At 38.4% G+C, this 20,452-nt stretch overlaps 1 protein-coding gene across 1 annotated transcript in view; it reads left to right on the top strand.

Annotated features, from left to right (window-relative positions):
- Positions 1–17,953, top strand: part of DLGAP5 (DLG associated protein 5) — a gene marked incomplete at its 5' end in the record, with an annotated part of 37,412 nt that extends 19,459 nt beyond the window's left edge. Inside the window, 7 exons of the mRNA XM_079700669.1 lie at positions 3,872–3,964; positions 7,281–7,500; positions 10,333–10,516; positions 12,766–12,826; positions 13,656–13,899; positions 14,733–14,782; positions 17,433–17,953. Of these exons, the coding sequence (XP_079556795.1) occupies positions 3,872–3,964; positions 7,281–7,500; positions 10,333–10,516; positions 12,766–12,826; positions 13,656–13,899; positions 14,733–14,782; positions 17,433–17,573 (993 nt within the window). The 3' untranslated portion in view covers positions 17,574–17,953. The remainder of the gene's footprint in view (positions 1–3,871; positions 3,965–7,280; positions 7,501–10,332; positions 10,517–12,765; positions 12,827–13,655; positions 13,900–14,732; positions 14,783–17,432) is intronic.
- Between the last annotated feature and the right edge of the window lie 2,499 nt (positions 17,954–20,452).

Raw genomic sequence — 20,452 nt, 5'->3', positions numbered from 1 at the left:
TGGGCTTCAGTAGTTGTGGCACGTGGGCTCAGTAGTTGTGGCTCTAGGACTCTAGAGCACAGGCTCAGTAGCTGTGGCGCACGGGCTTAGTTGCTCCGCGGCATGTGGGGTCTTCCCGGACCAGGGATCGAACCCGTGTCCCCTGCATTGGCAGGCTGATTCTTAACCACTGCGCGACCAGGGAAGTCCTTAAGAGGAGATTTATACTTACTGTGCAGAGTTTAGACCGAATCGTTGATAGACGCATGAACAACTAAGCAAACAAAAAGCAAAACAATTATTAAGTCTAGAGAAAAGTGAGTAAGGGAACATAATAGTCTCAATAACTTAATGGCCTGGATGTGAATAGTGTTTATGTAGTCATAATATAAGCATTACTTTGTGAGCAGTTTTTATACATTTACCAGTTTTCATATTAATGAGTTAGTTAACTAGTATCCTTTGATGGTGATCAATTAATTCTGTGTTTCTTACTATCATTGTTAATTTATGGATTTAAAGATATTTGGTGTGTTTTCATTATTTACAGTTACTATCTTTATTGATGCTCATTTCTCAGCTTTGGCCAGTGACAGTCTCTTCAAACTGGCTGCTGGGGCCTTTTTTTTTTTTTTTTTTAAGAGTTGTATTGAAGTATAATCTGTGTCATAAAATTTGCCTGTTTTAAATACCGTATGCTAACACATATATATGGAATCTTAAAAAAAAGAAAATGGTTCTGAAGAACCTAGGGGCAGGACAGGAATAAAGACGCAGACATAGAGAATGAATTTGAGGACACGGGGAGGAGGGAGGGTAGGCTGGGACGAAGTGAGAGAATGGCAAGGACATTTATACACTACCAAAGGTAAAATAGATAGCTAGTGGGAAGCAGCTGCATAGCACAGGGAGATCAGCTCGGTGCTTTGTGCCTACCTAGAGGGGTGGGATAGGGAGGGTGTGAGGGAGATGCAAGAGGGAGGGGATATGGGGATATATGTATACATATAGCTGATTCACTTTGTTATACAGCAGAAACTAACACAACATTGTAAAGCAATTATACTCCAATAAAGATGTTAAAAAAATTTGCCTGTTTTAAGTGTACAATTCAATGATTGTCAGTAAATTTACAGAGTTGCACACTGTGACCATAATCCAAATTTAGAACATTTTTAGCACCACAAAAGGATCCTTCCTGCCTATTTGCAAGTCAATCCCCATTCTCACTCCTAGCCCCAGGCATCACTAATCTTCTTGCTGTCTTCGTAGATTTGCCTTTTCTGGGCATTTCACATTACGCAGAATAATACAATATGTGGTCTTTTGTATGTGACTTCTTTCACTTAGCATGATGTTTCTGAGGTTCATCCATGTTGTAGTTTGTATCTATATGCATCAGTTGATGGACATTTATATTGTTTCTACTCTTTGGTGATTATGAATAGTCTCCTATGAATATTCATATACAAATATTAGTGTGGATATATATTGTCATTTCTCTCGGGTAGATACCTAGATTTTGCTGGATTGTGTAGTAATTATGTTTAACTTTTTAAGAAACTGCCAAACTGTTTTCCAAAGTGATTACACCATTTTATGTCTCCACCAACAATGTGTGCTCCTGTTTCACCACATCCATACTTGTTATTGTCTGTCTTTTTTAATATAGCCATCCTAGTGGGTGAGAAGTGTCTCTATAGTTTTGATAATGATGTTAAGCATCTTTTCATGTGCTTATTAGCCGTTCATATGTCTTTTTTGGCAAAATGTCTAGTAAAATCTTTTGCCCATTTTTAAATTGGTTTGCCTTTATTATTGAGTGGTGTTTTTCATATATCCTGGATACAAGTCCTTTATCCGAAATATTATTTGCAAATATTTTCTTCCAATTTGTGGCTTCTGTTATAATTTCTTAATGATGTCTTTTGCAGTATAAATGTTTCTGATTTTTGTATTTTTTGGCCACACTGCGCGGCATGCAGGATCTTGGTTCCCTGACTAGGGACTGAACCCGTGCCCCTTGCATTGGGAGTGCAGAGTCTTAACCACTGGACCGCCAGGGAAGTCCCAAATGTTCTTGATTTTGATGAAGCTCAATTTATCAACTTTTTTCTTTTATGTTGTGTACATGTCTAAGAACTCTTTTTGCCTAACCACAGGTCACAAAGATTTTCTCATGTTTTCTTCTAAAAGTGTTATAGTTTCAGCTCTTACAGTTAGGTCTGTGATCCATTTGGAGTTTGTTTTTCTGTATGGTGTAGATAAGAGTCTAAATTCATCTTTTTTCTTGAGGATATCCAATTTTCCCAGTACTGTTTCTTGAAAAGATTGTCTTTTCCTCATTGAATTACAGTGGCAACTTTTTGAAAATCAGCGATCATAAATGTAATCCTGAGTCGTTTTGACATTTAAAGTTTTTTTTTTTTTGAGAGAGAGATTGAGAGTACATATGAATATAAATGCATAGTAAGGGGACTTGAAGCAAGTTTACCAAACTGTTGACAGTGGTTACCTCGTTGGAGGAGATTGGAAATACCAGAAGGATGGGGATATTATTTGAATCTTTTAAAATGAGATTGTGTGAAGAGAATGAGAAGGCATGCCACAGACTGGGAAATGAATGTTTGCAAAAGATGTATCTGGAGCTTCCCTGGTGGCGCAGTGGTTGAGAGTCCGCCTGCTGATGCAGGGGACACGGGTTCGTGCCCTGGTCCGGGAAGATCCCACATGCCGCAGAGCGGCTGGGCCCGTGAGCCACGGCCGCTGAGCCTGCGCGTCCGGAGCCTGTGCTCCGCAACAGGAGAGACCACAGCAGTGAGAGGCCCGCATACCACAAAAAAAAAAAAAAAAAAAAAAAAGATGTATCTGATATTTGATACAAACATCTGTATCAAAATATCCAAAAACCCTTCAAACAACCTAATTTTTAGATGGAGAAAAGACCTGATCAGACCCTTCACCAAAGAAGATATACAGATGGCAAGTAAGCATATGACAAGATAAGGGAATTGCCAATTAAAACTACAATAAGCTACCACTGGATACCTATTAGAATGGCAAAAATCCAAACCACTGACAACACCAAATGCTGGTGAATATGGAGAGTAGCAGGAACTCTGATTCATTGCTGGTGGTACATTGCAAAATGGTACAGCCACTTTGGAAGACAGTTTGACAGTTTTTTACAAAACTAAACATGCTCTTATCATACAATCCAGCAATCACAGTCCTTGGTATTTTCCCAAATGACTGAAAACATATGTCTACACAAATATGTGTACACAGATGTTTATAGCATCTTTATTTATAATTGCCAAAACTTGGAAGCAACCAAGATGTCCTGTAAAAAAAGAGAGAGAGATTGTATTCATATTTTGTAATTTAGGAAACAAAAACATTTAGGATATCTCTCCTACAATTTTAGTGATCAAAAATAATTTAGGAGAGTTATTCATATATGGCATTCTTTTTTTTTTGCGGTACGCGGGCCTCTTCCCGCTGTGGCCTCTCCTGTTGCGGAGAACAGGTTCCGGACGCACAGGCTCAGCGGCCATGGGTCACGGGCCTAGCCGCTCCGCAGCATGTGGGATCTTCCTGGGCCGGGGAACGAACCCGTGTCCCCTGCATCAGCAGGCGGACTCTCAACCACTGCGCCACCAGGGAAGCCCCCATATATGACATTCTTTATGTAGATTTTGAAGGTTTGTAAGACCAAAAATAACAATGAACAATTTTACTATAAGAGTTTTTCATTTGAATACTAAATTCAGGGTGATTTAGTCTAATTTTATGTTGCCATTCTCAATTTTTTTGAAGCTTCAGTTTATTAGTTTGTAATTTGAATGTGGTTAGCATTAATCTGATAAACTTGTGCTTTATTTATTAATAGATAGAAGACGTAAATCAAAAATTCAACAGTCTGACCAAACTTGAGGAATCTGGGTGGCAAAACAATAATAATACAAGCAAAAAAGTTTTTCGGGTAAGTTTGTGGGTTTCTAATATAGACTCTTCTACTCTAAAGAATTTTTATTTTCAAGCTTTATAAACATTTAGCTTCAGATTTTTTATCATTTTTTAAAATAAGTTTCATATATTGCTTACAATGTGCTGATTGTCTTTGAAGAAAGAAAGGAAATGAGCAATGCAAAATTCAGGATGGTTATTTCCGGAGGGAGGAAGGATAGGGGCTATGATTGAATTGGGGTTGTGGTTGATTGAGAGCTTCTGAGTTGCTACATAGTGCGTGTGTGTGTGTTTGTTTTATTCTTTAAATTGTGTTTATACTTTTTTTGTAATAATAATGGTAGAAGTAGATAATTTATGTAATGCTTAGTATGTGCCAAATGTTGTTCCAAATACTTTACATGTTTTAACTCATTTAATCCTCAACAATCCTACTGAGGTGGGTACTGTTATCCCCATTTTACAGTTGAGGAATATGAGGCCCAGAAATATTAAGTTACTTGCCCAAGATGGAGCTGGGTTTCAGGCCAGACTTTCTCATTCCAGAATTCCTATTCTTATCCAGTAGGCTGTGCTTTTGTGTGATATATTTCAAAATGAAAGATTTTGGGGGGCTTTTTTGGCCATGCTGAGTGGCTTGCGGGATCTTAGCTCCCCGACCAGGGATCGATCCTGGGCGCCCTGCAATGTAAACGCGGAGTCCTAACCACTGGACCGCCACAGAAGTCCTGAAACAATTTTTTAAATAGAAAAGAAAGAGGAACAATGGCTCTTTAGAATGTCTGTCTTCTTCCCTATACTTTGTCTTGTAAAATTTCCTATTACTCTACTTTATCATGATAGCTTCCATTCTTATCTATTTGTAGAATTTTTTCTAGTAATGTTTTAAACTCAGCGTTTTTGATTCAGATGAATGCTTCTCAAACCACAGTAGAGCATTGCCAGTTTTCCTTTTAGATTTTAGAAAAATGTCTGTGGTTATAAAATCAGGTTTCTAGATTGGTACTTTCTCATGCTATGTAATCTGTAGAAAAACTGTTTTGAATCCTTAGGAGTTTAAGCTGTTAGAGTATTAAAGAAACGTTTTAATAAAATTATTTTACTAATTGTTATGACAAAGACTCAAAGGACATTGACAAAATTGATTGAATGAGTTTTAAATCTACTAAACAATGAAGGATGCTTGAACATTTTGAAGCTACTGTGGATATTTCTTATTGAGTACTTAGTCCTGGAAACATTAATATCATCAGTGATGCAGATAATGGCTGTATCAGTACAGCAGTATATCAGAGCCTTGTAATTCTGCCCCTTATCACCAGGTGTCTCTCTTCTCCTACTTTATTTAAAGGCTGCTGTTAAGATATCGAACAAATAAAATAAAATTTATCTTTTACCTGTACTTTGTTACCATTCCCTTCGACCTCCTATTCATTGCCTCTCATTCCATCACTTATCCTGTTTTCGTCTTTCCCTCTTTTTTCCATCAGTTTTTAGATATGTTTAAGGGTCTTATCTCTGTTTACATAAGGAAAAAGCAAAACAACAACAACTAAACCTGTGAGGTCCACATCTCTTCCAGTTATCTGTACCTCCCCTTCCCCATTCCCATTTCTTTCTCCCCAGTCACAGACAAGCTTCCTGAAAAAGTTGTCTATACTCTGTCTTTACTATTTTGGTTCCCACTTACCTTTCCAACTCACTGCAATTCAGCTTCACCCCCTCTATGCTTCCAGAACAGTTATAACCAAGGTTATTGATCCACTAATTGCTGCAGTTATTAGGTACTTAATTATAAAATCTAGTCCCTCTGCAGTATTAAATACAGTCTACTCCCTCTTTCTTGAAATTATATTATACTGATTTTCCTCCTACCTCTGTCCCTTTTCTTCAGTCATGTTTGCAAGTTTCTTTCCATTCATCCCTTAAGTGTTTGTGATACTCCAGTTCCTACCTCGACTCTCTCCTCTCCTTCCATATTCTTCATGCGCAATCTTACCCACTCGGCGATGATTCCCATATCTGTATTTCAAGCCACTCTTACTGCTGACACAGTAATACTTTAAAATCTGTATATCCCAAACTGAAATCATCTGCACATACATCAATGTTTCCCTGTCTCAGAATGGTATTATCATCCCTCCAGGCGTCCAAGCTAGAAACCTGGCTATCTTCTGTGGTCCTTTCCTTTCTATATTTCACCACCTTCACCTGCACCTATCTAAAAGATTGCTAAGTCCTGTCAATTCTTCCTCGTAAATATCTCCTGAATCTGTTTACTTTTTTCCATTTTTTCCCTCCATGATCTAACTACTAGCATCTTTTTCCAGTATCACTGAAGTAATCTCCTTCCTAACTGGCTTGTAACCCTCCAATCCATTCTCCAGGCTGGACACAGAGTGACTTTTCCAGAATGCAAATTTGATAATGTTAACCTCCTGATTAAAAATCATCAGTAACCTCTGTTACTTTGTCCTCTGTGTAAATGTAGCTCCTCAAAATAGTTACATGTGAGGGATTATAATTAGCTGTTACTTACCTCTTGCCAACTCCTCTGTGCTTCCTTTCATTTCTGGTTTTGCAAACATGCTATTCTCTCTACCTAGCCCTTTCCTCATCCCATCTTGTAGCCCACCTAGCTGTGATTTCAGCTCAGGTGCTACTTCCTATAAGCCTTTCTTGATGCCTCTGAATTTCAGCCCTCTGAATTTATTTCTAACACGACATTTATTCTTCTCAGTGTCCTTATCTAGCCCTTCCACTGTGAAGCTGAGGACTCCTTGAGGGCAGGAACTTTGTCCTTTACCTTTTGACCCCCAGCATTTTATTTATTTATTTATTAAAAATGTATTATTTTTAAATTTTTGCCTGCTTTGGGTCTTCCTTGCTGCACGTGGTCTTTCTCTAGTTGCAGCAAGCGGGGCCCCTCTTCGTTGCGGTGCGCAGGCTTCTCATTGCAGTGGCTTCTCTTATTGTGGAGCACGGGCTCTAGGCACACGGGCTTCAGTAGTTGCAGCACTCGGACTCAGTAGTTGTAGCCCGTGGACTTCGGAGCACAGACTCAGTAGCTGTGGTGCACGAGCTTAGTTGCTCCGCGGCATGAGGGATCTTCCCGGACCAGGGATTGAACCTGTGTCCCCTGTATTGGCAAGCGGATTCTTAACCACTGCTCCACCAGGGAAGTCCAACCCCACCCCACCCCAGCATTTTAGCATGTATTAGGAGCTTGGTAAGTATATGATGAATGTGTTGAGTATTTCATGTATGCCTTATTTGTTTTTCTTATAAGATGGTAATGAATCCCTTTAATAAGTCATAATTTCTCTTCACAGAAAAAAGTTGTCTCAGGTATAGCGAGTAAACCCAAACAGGATGATAGTGGAAGAATTGCAGCTAGAAATCGCCTAGCTGCCATAAAAAGTGCACTGAGAGAGAGAATTAAGCAGGAAGAACATGCTGAGGCAGCAGCCTCTGCAATGCCAAAGGAAGTGGATAAAATAGTGTTTGATGCTGGATTTTTCAGAATTGAAAGTCCCGTTAAATCATTCTCAGGTTAGTTTTTCTGCTGATACTACTAAAGGGAAATATTTGGGTTGGATGGGAGCTTGTGTAAGAGGTGAAAAATAGTTTTCACATGAAGATTTATGTGTTTTCTGTGATTTCTGAGAAATAGCTTATGGAAGGTGGGTTTGGTTTTATTTTCATTTGGAGTAAAAATTTTCCTCCTATCTTTTTGAAATACAGAATGTACCAATTTCCTTATTTTATTTTATTAAAAAAATTTTTTAAAAATTTATTTATTTGGCTGCACCGGGTCTTAGCTGCGGCATGCGAACTCTTAGTTGTGGCATGTGGGATCTAGTTCCCTGATCAGGGATTGAACCTGGGCCCCCTGCATTGGGAGTGCGGAGTCTTAGCCACTGAACCACCAGGGAAGTCCCCCATTTTCCTAATTTTAAAATATTGCAGTGTAACCAGCTTTTACTACTTCAGGAAACCATTCTTTCTTATGATTTTCTAACTCTGGTTGTATTTTTCAATAGCTATTTTTCATAGGCTATCTTTATTAGATTGAATTTATTTACCTAGATTGAAATTATATATAAGCCATATAATGAGAGGTCATAGTTGAAGTAATCTGTTCCTTCAATCTTGATAGACACTTCTATTAATGCTTTAAGCGCTAGATGTTTATTTTCAAGGAGAAAGGGGCTAAGTCCTCTTTAACTACTAATCAGCAGAAGGGATTTTTTTTCCTATTATTTAACTGTGTCCACTTGGAAGATTTCTGACAATAAACTTGAGTTGCTATTTAATATTTGCATTAAAATGTAAATTTATCACCTCAAGTATATTATTACCTCCCTGTCAATTTAGGTATCACACCTAGTGTATGGTTTTGGCATGTTTCCTTTACTCCAAGCAGCTGCACTCCCTGGACTCCAGGAATTGCCTCACTGCTAATGGCATGGGTCCTTGTTACTTACTTCCCAAGGATCCTAGTGGTTTCCATGACTATGGGCCCACTGCTGTCTGTTCTTTCAGGGAGCCATCTGGGCACTTATGACTAGAGAGATCAAGGTTTTTGACCAAAATTGATCTTTCTGAAATTGAGTTTTAATTATAGAACTCAATAGAGTTTTAATTGTAGAACTCATAGTTTATATGAGGTTTGTTACAAAACAGAAGTCCCCCAAGAAGCCCCACTCCTCCCATTTGTCACTTCCTAAAGGCAACCACTTCCAGTGCTTAAAGGAGTCTTGGGGTATTGTTTACAGCCCTCTCTAAACAAGGTGTAGATTTTTTTCTTGAATTATTCCTTTGATGTACTTTCCTTGGTTTTCTCTGATCTTTCTTTCAGAAACTCTTATCTTTCTCCTGGGAAATAGACTGTTTTTATCATTCTTTCCTGTACTTGTCATTTTCTTCTACTTCCTGAATTTCTTCAACTTTCCTGTTGGCTATCATGTTTTTAATTCCCAAGAACTCTTAGTCTTTGAATGTTCCATTTTATAACATTCTGTACTTATTTCATAAGTGCACGTTTTTCTACAGACGTTAACGATAGCTTTTTTCTTTTTTTTTTTTTTTTGCGGTACGCAGGCCTCTCACTGTTGTGGCCTCTCCCGTTGCGGAGCACAGGCTCCGGATGCGCAGGCTCAGTGGCCATGGCTCACGGGCCCAGCCGCTCCGCGGCGTGTGGGATCTTCCCAGACCGGGGCACGAACTCGGGTCCCCTGCATCGGCAGGCGGACTCTCAACCACTGCGCCACCAGGGAAGCCCAACGATAGCTTTTATGTATTCTTCCCCTGGATAGTTTGTTCCAAGATACTCTCATCTGTTTGGTTTTGGTTTCTGTCTCTCGTATTAGAGGCTTCCATCGGGTGTCTGATGATCATTCACTGCCTGCTCATGGTTAAGAGCAGGACTCTGCACGGCAGCGTGTGGGTAATAAGGTCTTTACTGTGGGGTGATTTAGCTGCACCATTATGCTGGGAACCTGCACATCATCACTGTATTTAATTTAAGTCTTTTCTCATGGGCTAGATCCCCCAGAGAAGATCCTTCTGATCTGTTGCCTGGAGGGTATAATTCTGGCTTCCAGTCTTTCAGGAGCCACATGGGGGGAGGGAAACTGAGTGTATCAACAATTTGAAAAATACTCATTTAATCCCCCCTTTTCCATATAGTACCCATCTCTCAACCTTATCCCCTAAACCAGAGACGCCCTGTTTCACCTTTTTGGGGAGATAAGCCTCTAGTTTTTTTTATCTTGGTAGTGGGAGGGGGGGTTGTTGACAGTTTCCCAGCTGTGCATAATGAGGAAAGGAATCTGGACTCTAATTCTTCTTTAAACTGACTTTGAGCCAATCTTCCTGTTTTTACCTCTGCTTGCAGAGATTCTTGAGGCCACCAATTCTTTTGAGAGGTGCTGTGGTACAAACTGGGTTGATTCACATCTTTCCTGACTAGTGGCTTAGGATTTATTTTCTTGAGTCTACTGAGTAATATCCCACTCATCTATCTACATTACGCTTCCAAACTTTTCTGAGTTTTGTTGTTTCTGGTTTAGTTTCCTTTGTCCTTGAAAATTATATTTCAAATTTTAAAAGCCACTGACCTTAAAAAAAAGGATGCTTTGTCCTTGTAGCATTCAACCTTTCAAGGTTATCTGTTACTGTTTATAGTAGTGGGATGTCAAGAGGAAGCAGTTTAGTGTGTGTATTCAGTACTATCTTTAACTGAAAGTCCCAGGCATTGACTTTAACAAACATTATTTTATAGGGTAGGGGAATAGGAAGAATTTGCACTGTCTTCCTAGTTATAAAGAAAAATGAATGAAAGAGCTTTTTGGTATTAAGATGATTTCTCTCATCTTCTAGGACTTTCTTCTGAATGTCTTTCTCAACGACTTAGAATACCTAAGTCTGTCAGCAAAGCTGCGTCTGAGAGCAGGGCTGAGATGGGCGTTCTAAGACAAACTACATCACCAGAGAATCCTGATCCCCAGGGTACCAAAATTGAACATGTTGATAAGACTTTGATTTCAAATATTCCTGGAAACAGGTATTTCTTTAATATGTTATTATTAAGAGTGTAACAGATGCAGACATTAAATACCATTTCAGATTGTTAACCTGGTTAAGTATGCAAGATATGTATTGTTTATTAAATTTCACAATGACCCTGTAATGTATAGGCAATACTTCTATTTTTTTTTTTTTTTTTTTTTGCGGTACGCGGGCCTCTCACTGCTGTGGCCTCTCCCATTGCGGAGCACAGGCCCCGGACGCCCAGGCTCAGCGGCCATGGCTCACGGGCCCAGCCGCTCCGCGGCACGCGGGATCCTCCCGGACCGGGGCATGAACCCGCGTCCCCTGCATCAGCAGGCGGACTCTCAACCACTGCGCCACCAGGGAAGCCCAATACTTCTATTTTATAAATGAGGAAATTAGGGCTTCAGATTTCAGACTGGCAAATGGTCATATCTAGATGGGCAAAGTAAATGCTGCAGAACCAAGAAGAAAAGAAGTAATATAGTGTTCTTTGTTGACAAACGGCCTGAAACTTCGGTGCTTGACAGATCTGAGCTCAAAATCATCTCTATAACATACTAGCTATGAAACTTCAGGACAAGTTTAATTAACTCACTAAGCTTCAGTTTCATCATCCACAAAACAGTGCTGATACCTCCCTGCGGGGTCGTTGAGAGGTAGGCACTTTTGTACCGGCCATTATCGAAAGTACCTTGAGGTTGCTAACTTGACAGATGGCAGAGTGAGAGAAGGGGGAGCTAATATATACTGAACAATTATTATGGGCTGGACATTGTTCAAGGTTCCTATCATATATTATCTCATTTAATCCTCAGAACAACCATGTGAGGTACTGGATCTCCATTTTTAAAAAATGAGGAAACTTGAGAAGTTAGTAACTTACCCCAATTCAGCTTTTACAGTTGGTGAGAGTGGATGTTACCTACGTTCCTTATGCTACATAGTACTGCCTCCGCACAGATGCATCAAAATTACCTATATAGTCCTTGTTCGTGGAACATAAATGTACCAGAGATATGATAGGAAAAAGATACTTTAAGTAGGAAATAAAATTGTAGTCTGGAGCCAAGATAGGACTGTTGGATTTATTATTAATCTGGAGATGCGACAGCATTGAATATTCTGCTGTCACACCAAACAAGGTTGTCAAAAAATAAAGAACACCCTATGCGTTGACTATTTCAATGGGGAAACAAGTGAAAGTTTTTCTTCTTAAATATTTCATGGAACAAGTTATAAAATTTCTAGTTTTCAGTATAAACTAAAGAATATTTAGCCTTTGTAGGGATTAAATTATTTTAGATGTTTTAGAAATCTGTGGATTATAAAATACCAATTTATTGTCATTTCTTAAATTCAGGTTACTTTACTTTGTGTACCCTGTAGTTCATTATCTTGTACTAAGAAGATCCAAAATTGTATTTAAGTGATATTACAAGTACTCTTTAAAAATATTTTTTTACTTTATTTCCGATAATAGTCCTGAAAGAGCATCTTACAAATAAACAACTTCACACAATGAAGGCAAAGTGAAGCTGAAAACCAGAAAAATAGAGTATATATACATATTTTTATTTTTATTTTGGGGGGGGTTGGGGTTTTTTTTTCACGGTACGTGGGCCTCTCACTGATGTGGCCTCTCCTGTTGCGGAGCACAGGCTCCGGACGCGCAGGCCCAGTGGCCATGGCTCACGGGCCCAGCCGCTCCGCGGCATGTGGGATCCTCCCAGACCGGGGCACGAACCCATGTCCCCTGCATCGGCAGGCGGACTCTCAACCACTGCGCCACCAGGGAAGCCCTATACATATTTTTAAATGACTCCAAGAGGTTGAGACAAATGTTTCTAGTAAAATTCAAGTTAAGAACTTCAGGATTAGAATATATTGTGCTATCACTAGCTAACAAGTAAAGGTAGGCAAGTCCAGCCATACAATAATTGAGTTGATGCTTTAATCCCCCAGAAGTAAGCTTTATCCTGACTTTCTCTAGTATGTGGCTCTGGATTTGGCTGAGGTTCAAAAGATTGCCAGTAGACTGACCAGCATGGTCACAAGCTTGTGAGATTTCTGAGGAAAATGCGTTTGGTTTGTAAGGCCATCCTGCAGTAGCTGTCATCCAAAACTAATCTATTTGGATCAGGCCTGATCTTGGATGAGGCTCCATCTTTGACCCATAAAGGATAGTCTCAAAACACAAGTCAAAACATAGCAAAATGTTTATAATTATCTGAGTACAATGCTGCTTTTTTCTTTTTTTAGGAACAGCATAGTAGAAGATGCTAAGTGTCCTGGATTACAAGATTTAATTGAAGTAAACCATGTAAGTCCTATTCCAGTGCATTAGATAGCCCAGTATGTTATCTATTTATATCATTATATATAGTAACTCCATAAACAACCTCCTGAATTTCCATTGGAAATCTAAAGCAGTCATATAGAATGACAGTTCTTATTTCAAAGACCTTTGGCTTGTTTGAAATCATAGTGCCAATTTGGTTTTCAGCTCACATCAAGATTATTTTTGTAAATAAAGTTTTATGGTATCACAGCCACAGTCATTTGTTTATGTATTGTATCTGACTGCTTTCAAAATACAATGGTAGAGTGTTCATGTTTGTGCAGAGACTCTTTGGATCACAAAGCCTAAAATATTTATAGTTGGCTCTTGAACAACTATAGCATGAAGGGGGTGCCATCCCTCTGCACAGTCAAAAATCCACGTATAACTTACAGTTGGTGCACCCCTTATACTTGGTTCTTCCATATTTGTGGGTCCGCATCCGTGGATTCAACCAACCACAGATCCTGTAGTATTTACCACTGTAAAGATTCTGTGTATAAGTGGACCCTCGCAGTTCAAACCCATGTTGTTCAAGGGTCAACTGTACTACCTGGCCTATCACATGGAATGTTTGCCAATCTCTGAGCTGGACTGTTGGTACTTGCTGAGAAACTTTCCTTCATTTATACTATTGCTGTAATGTTATCTGGTCTAATTGTTCAAGAAGCAAGATGGTAGGATTTACAGTGTTCTTTAGCTTGTGCTCAGAATGTTATCCTTTTATTATTTCTTATTTTTAATAGCAATAAGACTTTTTCTGTTTATTTCAGTTTTGGGTAATTAAATGTAATAACATTTTTATTTCCAGGATGTAAATAAGATAAACTTTGAAATAAATTGTTTACCTAGTGAAAGAATGAATTGGGCTCTCCTTGCTGGCAAAGTGGCAGATGATGTTAATACTAATAAAAAGGAAGAAATTTCAGATGTTGTGTATGGAATGGAACTAAATTCAATTACAGCACAGGATGTTTTGATGATTAGCCCTGAAAAAAATGTACCATCACAAAATAACATCTCACAGGAAGAAGAAACAAAAATTTCTCAGTCAGGTAAAGTCTTTTAATGTATTTAAATGAGGCTTTGTTAAATAAATGAACTTGGACTAAAGTATAGATTATTATAAACACTTCGGGATACAGTTTCCAAGAATGAAGGTTGAGAAATTGGACACTTGCAATAAATATCTTGTGAGAATTAGTTTGTGTTGTGGTACCCTACTATTCACCCAAACCTTTTGAGGTAGACCCATTAAAAATCAACAACAGATACTAATCCATATTGGATGTCAGCAGCACTTTACATTAGACCTAACTATGTGGGATCCTTTGTTGTTTGTGAAGACTCAGAAAAATTCCCTGAAGTTTTTTTAGTTCTCTTCTTTTCCATCAAACATCCTCAAACCTTTCTTCAAAACACCCTCTTTTTCTGCCCTAATGCCTTTTCCTACCTATTGTGTTGTGATTGTTCAGTAGGAAATGGCTCTTGTATTTTTGTTATAATATAATGTGTGATGGTTTCACCTACTATTTTCATCTGCTACTGTATGGTGCTCTTCTGGGTGGGGTCTAAGGCAAAATAAACATTATAACTTTGGTCATTTAAGGCACTCCAGCTATGTTCTAGCATCTTTTGGGTACCTTTAAATTACAAGCATGAGATTTATTTATAGAAGCCTTTTTTTATACTGAAATTAAGGATGAGAATTTTACAAAGAAATTTAACTACATTTAAAAAAATATTATAGCATAAGATGATCCATATTTTTCTTAGCATATGATGTATGGAATTTTTCATATCTTTCAAGGCTTTGTTCCTTTCTAACAACACTTAACTGTGAGAATATTACTTTAAAAGTTAAAAATTATTCCTTTTTGTTTTTCAGTACCATTTGATAATAAAAGTCTCACTAGTGAATGCCATCTTCTTGATTCAGTAAGTTTTCCAACTTGATTTGAAAAGTTCTTTATATTCCAGATTTGTTTTATAAAATGAATATTACTCACTTTTCAATTTATGTGCAAAGTTTACATCTTGTCATTGTTTTATTTACTCTGAAATCCACTTTTATTCATTTTTTCTCAAAATGGGAAAAATTGTATTAAGTTATAGTAATACTTTAAAATATAGTGTGCTTTAGTATTAAACTCTGAAGATTTAATTCTCTATATGTTTTATGTATCAAATTTGTTGTGACAAAGTGGTTGAATACTTGAATATCTAATATGTAGCTTGGATTATGCTGGGTAGTTCTCAGTGGTGTATGAAAAATATAATGCAAGGTTTCTATCCTTTTGAAGCTTACAGTTGGGGAGATAATGTCTGTCCTACCTTCAGTCATTGCTTATTTTCTTTCTAGTTCTTTTAGATTACTATATTTATGTCCTGCTATTTTATTTGGAAGCTCCCCAGCCTTTACTTTTAGTGACCTCTTGCCTCTAAATCTAATTCAAACATTTGCCCATCTGTGAAGCCTTCCTGTAAAAGCTCTCATCTCTCGCATGTTAATTTCCGTATAGGCACAGGTGAACAATGCATACAGTGCACACACTGAATCTCTTATTAAGAGTATAATATGAATAAATGATACTGTATTCCTAAAACATATTGTACTTTCAGGAATCTATTTCCCTTATTAACTATAAATTCCTCTTTAGGCAGAGCTGTCTGATTCTCATTCATGGATGCTGGCACTGAATAGTAGGGCATGAATGGAATAGTGCTCTCTTGCCTACTAAGTGCTTACAGCATTGGCTTTCAGCCCAACTGCCAGATATTTTTATTTCAATGATCTGTATTAGGACGTTTGTCAGGCGATTCTAACATGTGGCATGGTCAACAACTCTGGTTTATAACCTTACCTTGAAATTTTCCAGGACCAATTGCTAAAATAAATCAGGGAGTGGCTTTGGTTTGCTAATCTTCGATCTCAGAATATAAAAAATTCATTAAGGCAAATGTAGGATCAAACAGAAACAATTTTTGTTAACCTCATGAAGGCTGGCAAATGCTTGGCTTCCTTAAGCCACTAATTCCTTAAGGACCTCTGAATATGTTGGCTTTTATTATCTTCCGAAGATGCCTTCTTTGTATTCAGCCTTCTGGGCTGGCTACATCTCAGGAGCTGAATGGAGTGTGTTACTGCAACCACACTGTTCGTTCTTAGTCTTGGCCTTCTTTATTTATTTATTTTAAAAATAAATTTATTTATTTTATTTTTGGCTACATTGGGTCTTCGTTGCTGCACACGGGCTTTCTCTAGTTGTGGTGAGCGGGGGCTATTCTTTGTTACGGTGCGCGGGCTTCTCATTGTGGTGGCTTCTCTTGTTGTGGACCATGGGTTCTAGGCGTGCAGGCTCAGTAGTTGTGGCACACAGGCTTAGTTGCTCCGCAGCGTGTGGGATCTTCCCGGACCAGGGCTCGAACCGGTGTGCCCTGCATTGACAGGCAGATTCTTAACCACTGCACCACTAGGGAAGTCCCAGTCCAAGTCTTCTTTTTTTTTTAAATTTATTTATTTATTTATTTATTTATTTTGGCTGCATTGGGTCTTCGTTGCTACGTGCGGGCTTTCTCTAGTTGTGGCAAGCAGGAGCTACTCTTCGTTGTAAGTTGCAGAGCATGGGCTCTAGGCGCACGGGCTCAGTAGTTGCGGCTCATGGCCTCTAGAGCACAGGCTCAGTAGTTGTGGCTCATGGGCTTTAGTTGCTGCGGCATGTGCGATCTTTCCAGACCAGGGCTTGAACCTGTGTCCCCTGCATTGGCAGGCGGATTCTTAACCACTGCGCCACCAGGGAAGTCCCAGTCTTGGGCTTCTTTAATCCTAGGCTGAGACCTAGAGGGACAGGGATTTCAGCATAAGGCCAATTTATATAAACCTGATTTAATCTTGTTCTCAGAGCTGAATTCTGAATGATTGGTTCTGATAATATGTGGTATTATAAGTAAATCTGGACGTTAATGAATCATAATATTCTATTTTTGATACATTAGTAATATGATTAAAATTGCTTCACAGTTATCATATATTATCTTGTTGATAAATCTTAGTATCTTAAAACTTAGTCTCCCTGTGAATTATTTTCCACTTCCATAAATTTTAGAATTTATATTTTTGGATTTTTTTTTTAATAGGTCCACCTGTCTATTTTAGACCCACATTATTACTAGCTCTATGCATCATTTGAACTTGAAGTAGGGTTTGAGAGGGAACAAAGAAAAGGATCCCAGCAGGATCACACTAGTAAAAGACCTATTAAGTACAATTATATGGACTAGGATTTGTGGAATCTGCATAAGTGGCCTCAGTTTTATTCATCCTGCATATGTTGCTAAAGTCCATTTACATATTACTAATCACCTTTTAAGGTGTATGTTCCTAATATGCTTTTCAGTTAAAAAAAACTATATGTTTGAAATTAGATCCATGGAAAGTAGCATAATCATGTTATTAATAATTTTTTATTGTGTATAAGAAATGTCATTTATATTATTAATTAATCCATTACTAATTTGCAATGTTGAAAACTTAGTTGGTGAAACTCTTGATGGTTACTTTAGTGACTTCTCTAAATTTATTCTCTAGCCAGGCCTAAACTGCAGTAACACATTCACTCAGGTGGAAAGAAGACATCAAGAACATACCAGACACATTCCCTTTGGTGGTAACCTGATTACGTTTTCACCTCTAAGGCCCCTCAGTGGAGATCAACCAGAAGAATTTTGAATTTAAAAATAAATCCAGACATTTTTCATGTTATCAGTGCTGTGGTATATTCTTAGTATATTGAAAAGTTGAAGAATATGTATTTGTGTTCACTTCTATTCAATCCATTTATATAGTGTCATACAGCAGCCCTCCGTATACTGAGGGCCTACTGTTGGGGACTTGAGCATCCTTGAATTTTGATATTCGTGTGTGTGTGCCAGGGGAGGAGGGGGGTCCTGGAACCAATACCCCCCACCCCAGGATTCTGAGGAACAACTGTATACTATTTCAATATTCAGTGTTCATCAAAGTATGTTTTAGATAGGATACTGTTTCTCAAAGGAAGTGGGGATATTTTGTATATTAACCATGCAGAATAAAAATGTACTGTGCCTTGCCTCTCTTGTTTAAAATGTATAAGCTTAAATGTTAAGTATACCTACTCAGAGCTAATGAACATTCTTTCATTTAATCAAAATACAATGTTAAACTCTGACAGAAATATTTGCATTCCTTTATACTTTATTCTTAATTTGAACTCTTAAATTTGTTGATGTTGAACAGCTTTGCATATTGCATTTTCCAGGGTGTGTTGAGTTTCTTTAGATGAGCTTTCTGGATTCTGAAGTCAGTTTACATGCTGCAGTTTCAAATGGTTAAATTATAAGCGGTTCCCATTAAATTCTTGTATTTTTTTTTTCATTTTCCCCTTGACGTGACTGACAGCCTTTGAAGGAAATGCTGCCTTCCCTTAAAGAGAATTATATCAATCACTTAATGCGTTCGAAATATTTTCTCTTTTATAAAACTCTTAACTACAGGATTTGTAGAAGACAGGGTGATCAGAATAACAGAGCACCAAGATGACTCATTGTAGCTAAAGCTTGTCACCAGACCTGGATCCAGTTATTTCTGTTTGCAAATGAGGTGAGTGTTCGAGGTATTCACCAAACAAGCAGCAACTTTATGGATAGTCCTTTAAGATGAGGAGTTTCCAAACAAGAAAGGAAAGCACATCTACTTTTGTTGTCAGAGGAGGCTTGTGGAAAAGACAGTATTTATTATCAAGCCCACGTGAGCAGTTAGGAGACTATGTGAGGTGCTGGTTTAGAAGCATAGTCTCAGAATGCCTAGTCTTAACAAAATATAAAAGCAGCTTTAACAGCCCATTTTTGAATAATTCAAGCAAGACATTCAGAACAAAGAAACATTTTATGCAAAAGTTAGCGTTTTCTAAGGGCCCAGGGCCATGAACATGTAAAAGAGATGGGTACAAAGCAACCCAAGACTTAGAATCTATATAAAGCAGTATGCAACAATTGGACTTCCCTGGTGGTGCAGTGGATAAGACTCCGAGCTCCCAATGCAGGGGGTCTGGGTTCGATCCCTGGTCAGGGAACTAGATCCCACATGCATACCACAACTAAGGAGTCCATGTGCCACAGCTAAGGAGCTGGCGAGCTGCAACTCAAGAGCCCTGGAGCCACAACTAAGGAGCCTGCCTGTCTCAACTAAGACCTGGCGCAACCAAATAAATGAATTTTTTTAAAAAATGCAACATAACAATAAAGTAATATTTGCCCTCAAGGATAAAGTAGATGAGAATAAAACAATGTGACTAAACATGATTTTTTTTGTAGGTTTAATAAGATGCACTATTGAATCATTTAGAAAGCTTTTGGCTATTAAGTGATAATGAATTGAACTCGAATTGGCTTAACAGTAAGGAAATTTATTATTTCACAAGTTGTCAGGGTGATTTCAGGCATTTTACAATCAACAGCTCAATGATGCCATCGAAGTCCAACATCTGTTCATAGTTCATTCTGGCATCCTTGGTGTCAGTGTCTCTAAAGCTGGGTCCTTTTGGAGTCACATGATGGTTGCTGGTGGTAATCAGAGCTGTGTCCTTCCCTTTAGTCTGGTTAGGCCAGCTAATGCCACATCTCCATCTGCAGATCAGCTGGGGTTTGCTTAAACTAATCAGGTTTCCCTATTTTATCTGGGATTATACCTGGGTAAAACCAGGACTGTTAGGAAGCAAGGAATGAGTTGTGTAGGCAGCCATCAGTGTGTCCTACAACTAGAGAGAGTGTCCTTGGGCTACTGGATTCTAGAATTACGAGGTATTAAGAAAATCTTTAAAGACAAAATGAAAGAAAACTGGGTAGAACAAGAGCCTTTCCAAAAATTAAAAAAAATGGAATTTCCATTTATTGAGGACCTACTATATGACAACCTCTTTGCAAACAATATTTATTCAATGGTCATAGTAACCCATTTTATAGACAAAAGATGTGTTATAAAATGTATTATACAGTTCATTTTACAGACAAAGGAATGAAGGCTCAGAGGATTTAAGTAATTTTGTGTAAACCAAATTCCCTTTTTTCTCCATAGCTTACTTTAATCACTGGAGTAGAACAGTCAAGATCAGAATGTTAGAATAAGGAATTAACATACTTTTTGAAATGAGCCGTGATATGCTGCTCACATCCCACTTTAGGACTGAAGGACTCATTTCTTTAGTTGCTATAACTGCTGCTAGCAGACAGTCCTTGGGAATCATCCTGTGTGAGAACTGTCTCAGGTGAAGAAAGCCACTTCACCCAAGATCAGACTGTTTCCTAGGTGGCCTGTATCCACTGACTGAAGTGAAAATATGAAGGCATCCCCCTCTCGACAGCTCTAAAACATCATCCCAGCTCATAACCCCTATAATGTAGGCTGAGGCATGGATGCTCAACTTTTACTCTGCCTAATTGCGTGCCTTCTCGTCTCCACACCTGTTGAGAAAAAGGTCACTCCTTCATAAACCTCTTGCATTCTAATCTCTTTGCCTCCTGGGGGACCCAACCTGTGGCAACAAAATACTTGAGAAGATGGTATTGTAGAAA

The sequence above is a fragment of the Hyperoodon ampullatus genome (assembly GCF_949752795.1).
Source record: "Hyperoodon ampullatus genome assembly, chromosome: 3".
NCBI lineage: Eukaryota > Metazoa > Chordata > Mammalia > Artiodactyla > Ziphiidae > Hyperoodon > Hyperoodon ampullatus.
Note: the sequence above shows the minus strand (reverse complement) of the source record. Positions and strands in the feature narration are given on the sequence as shown.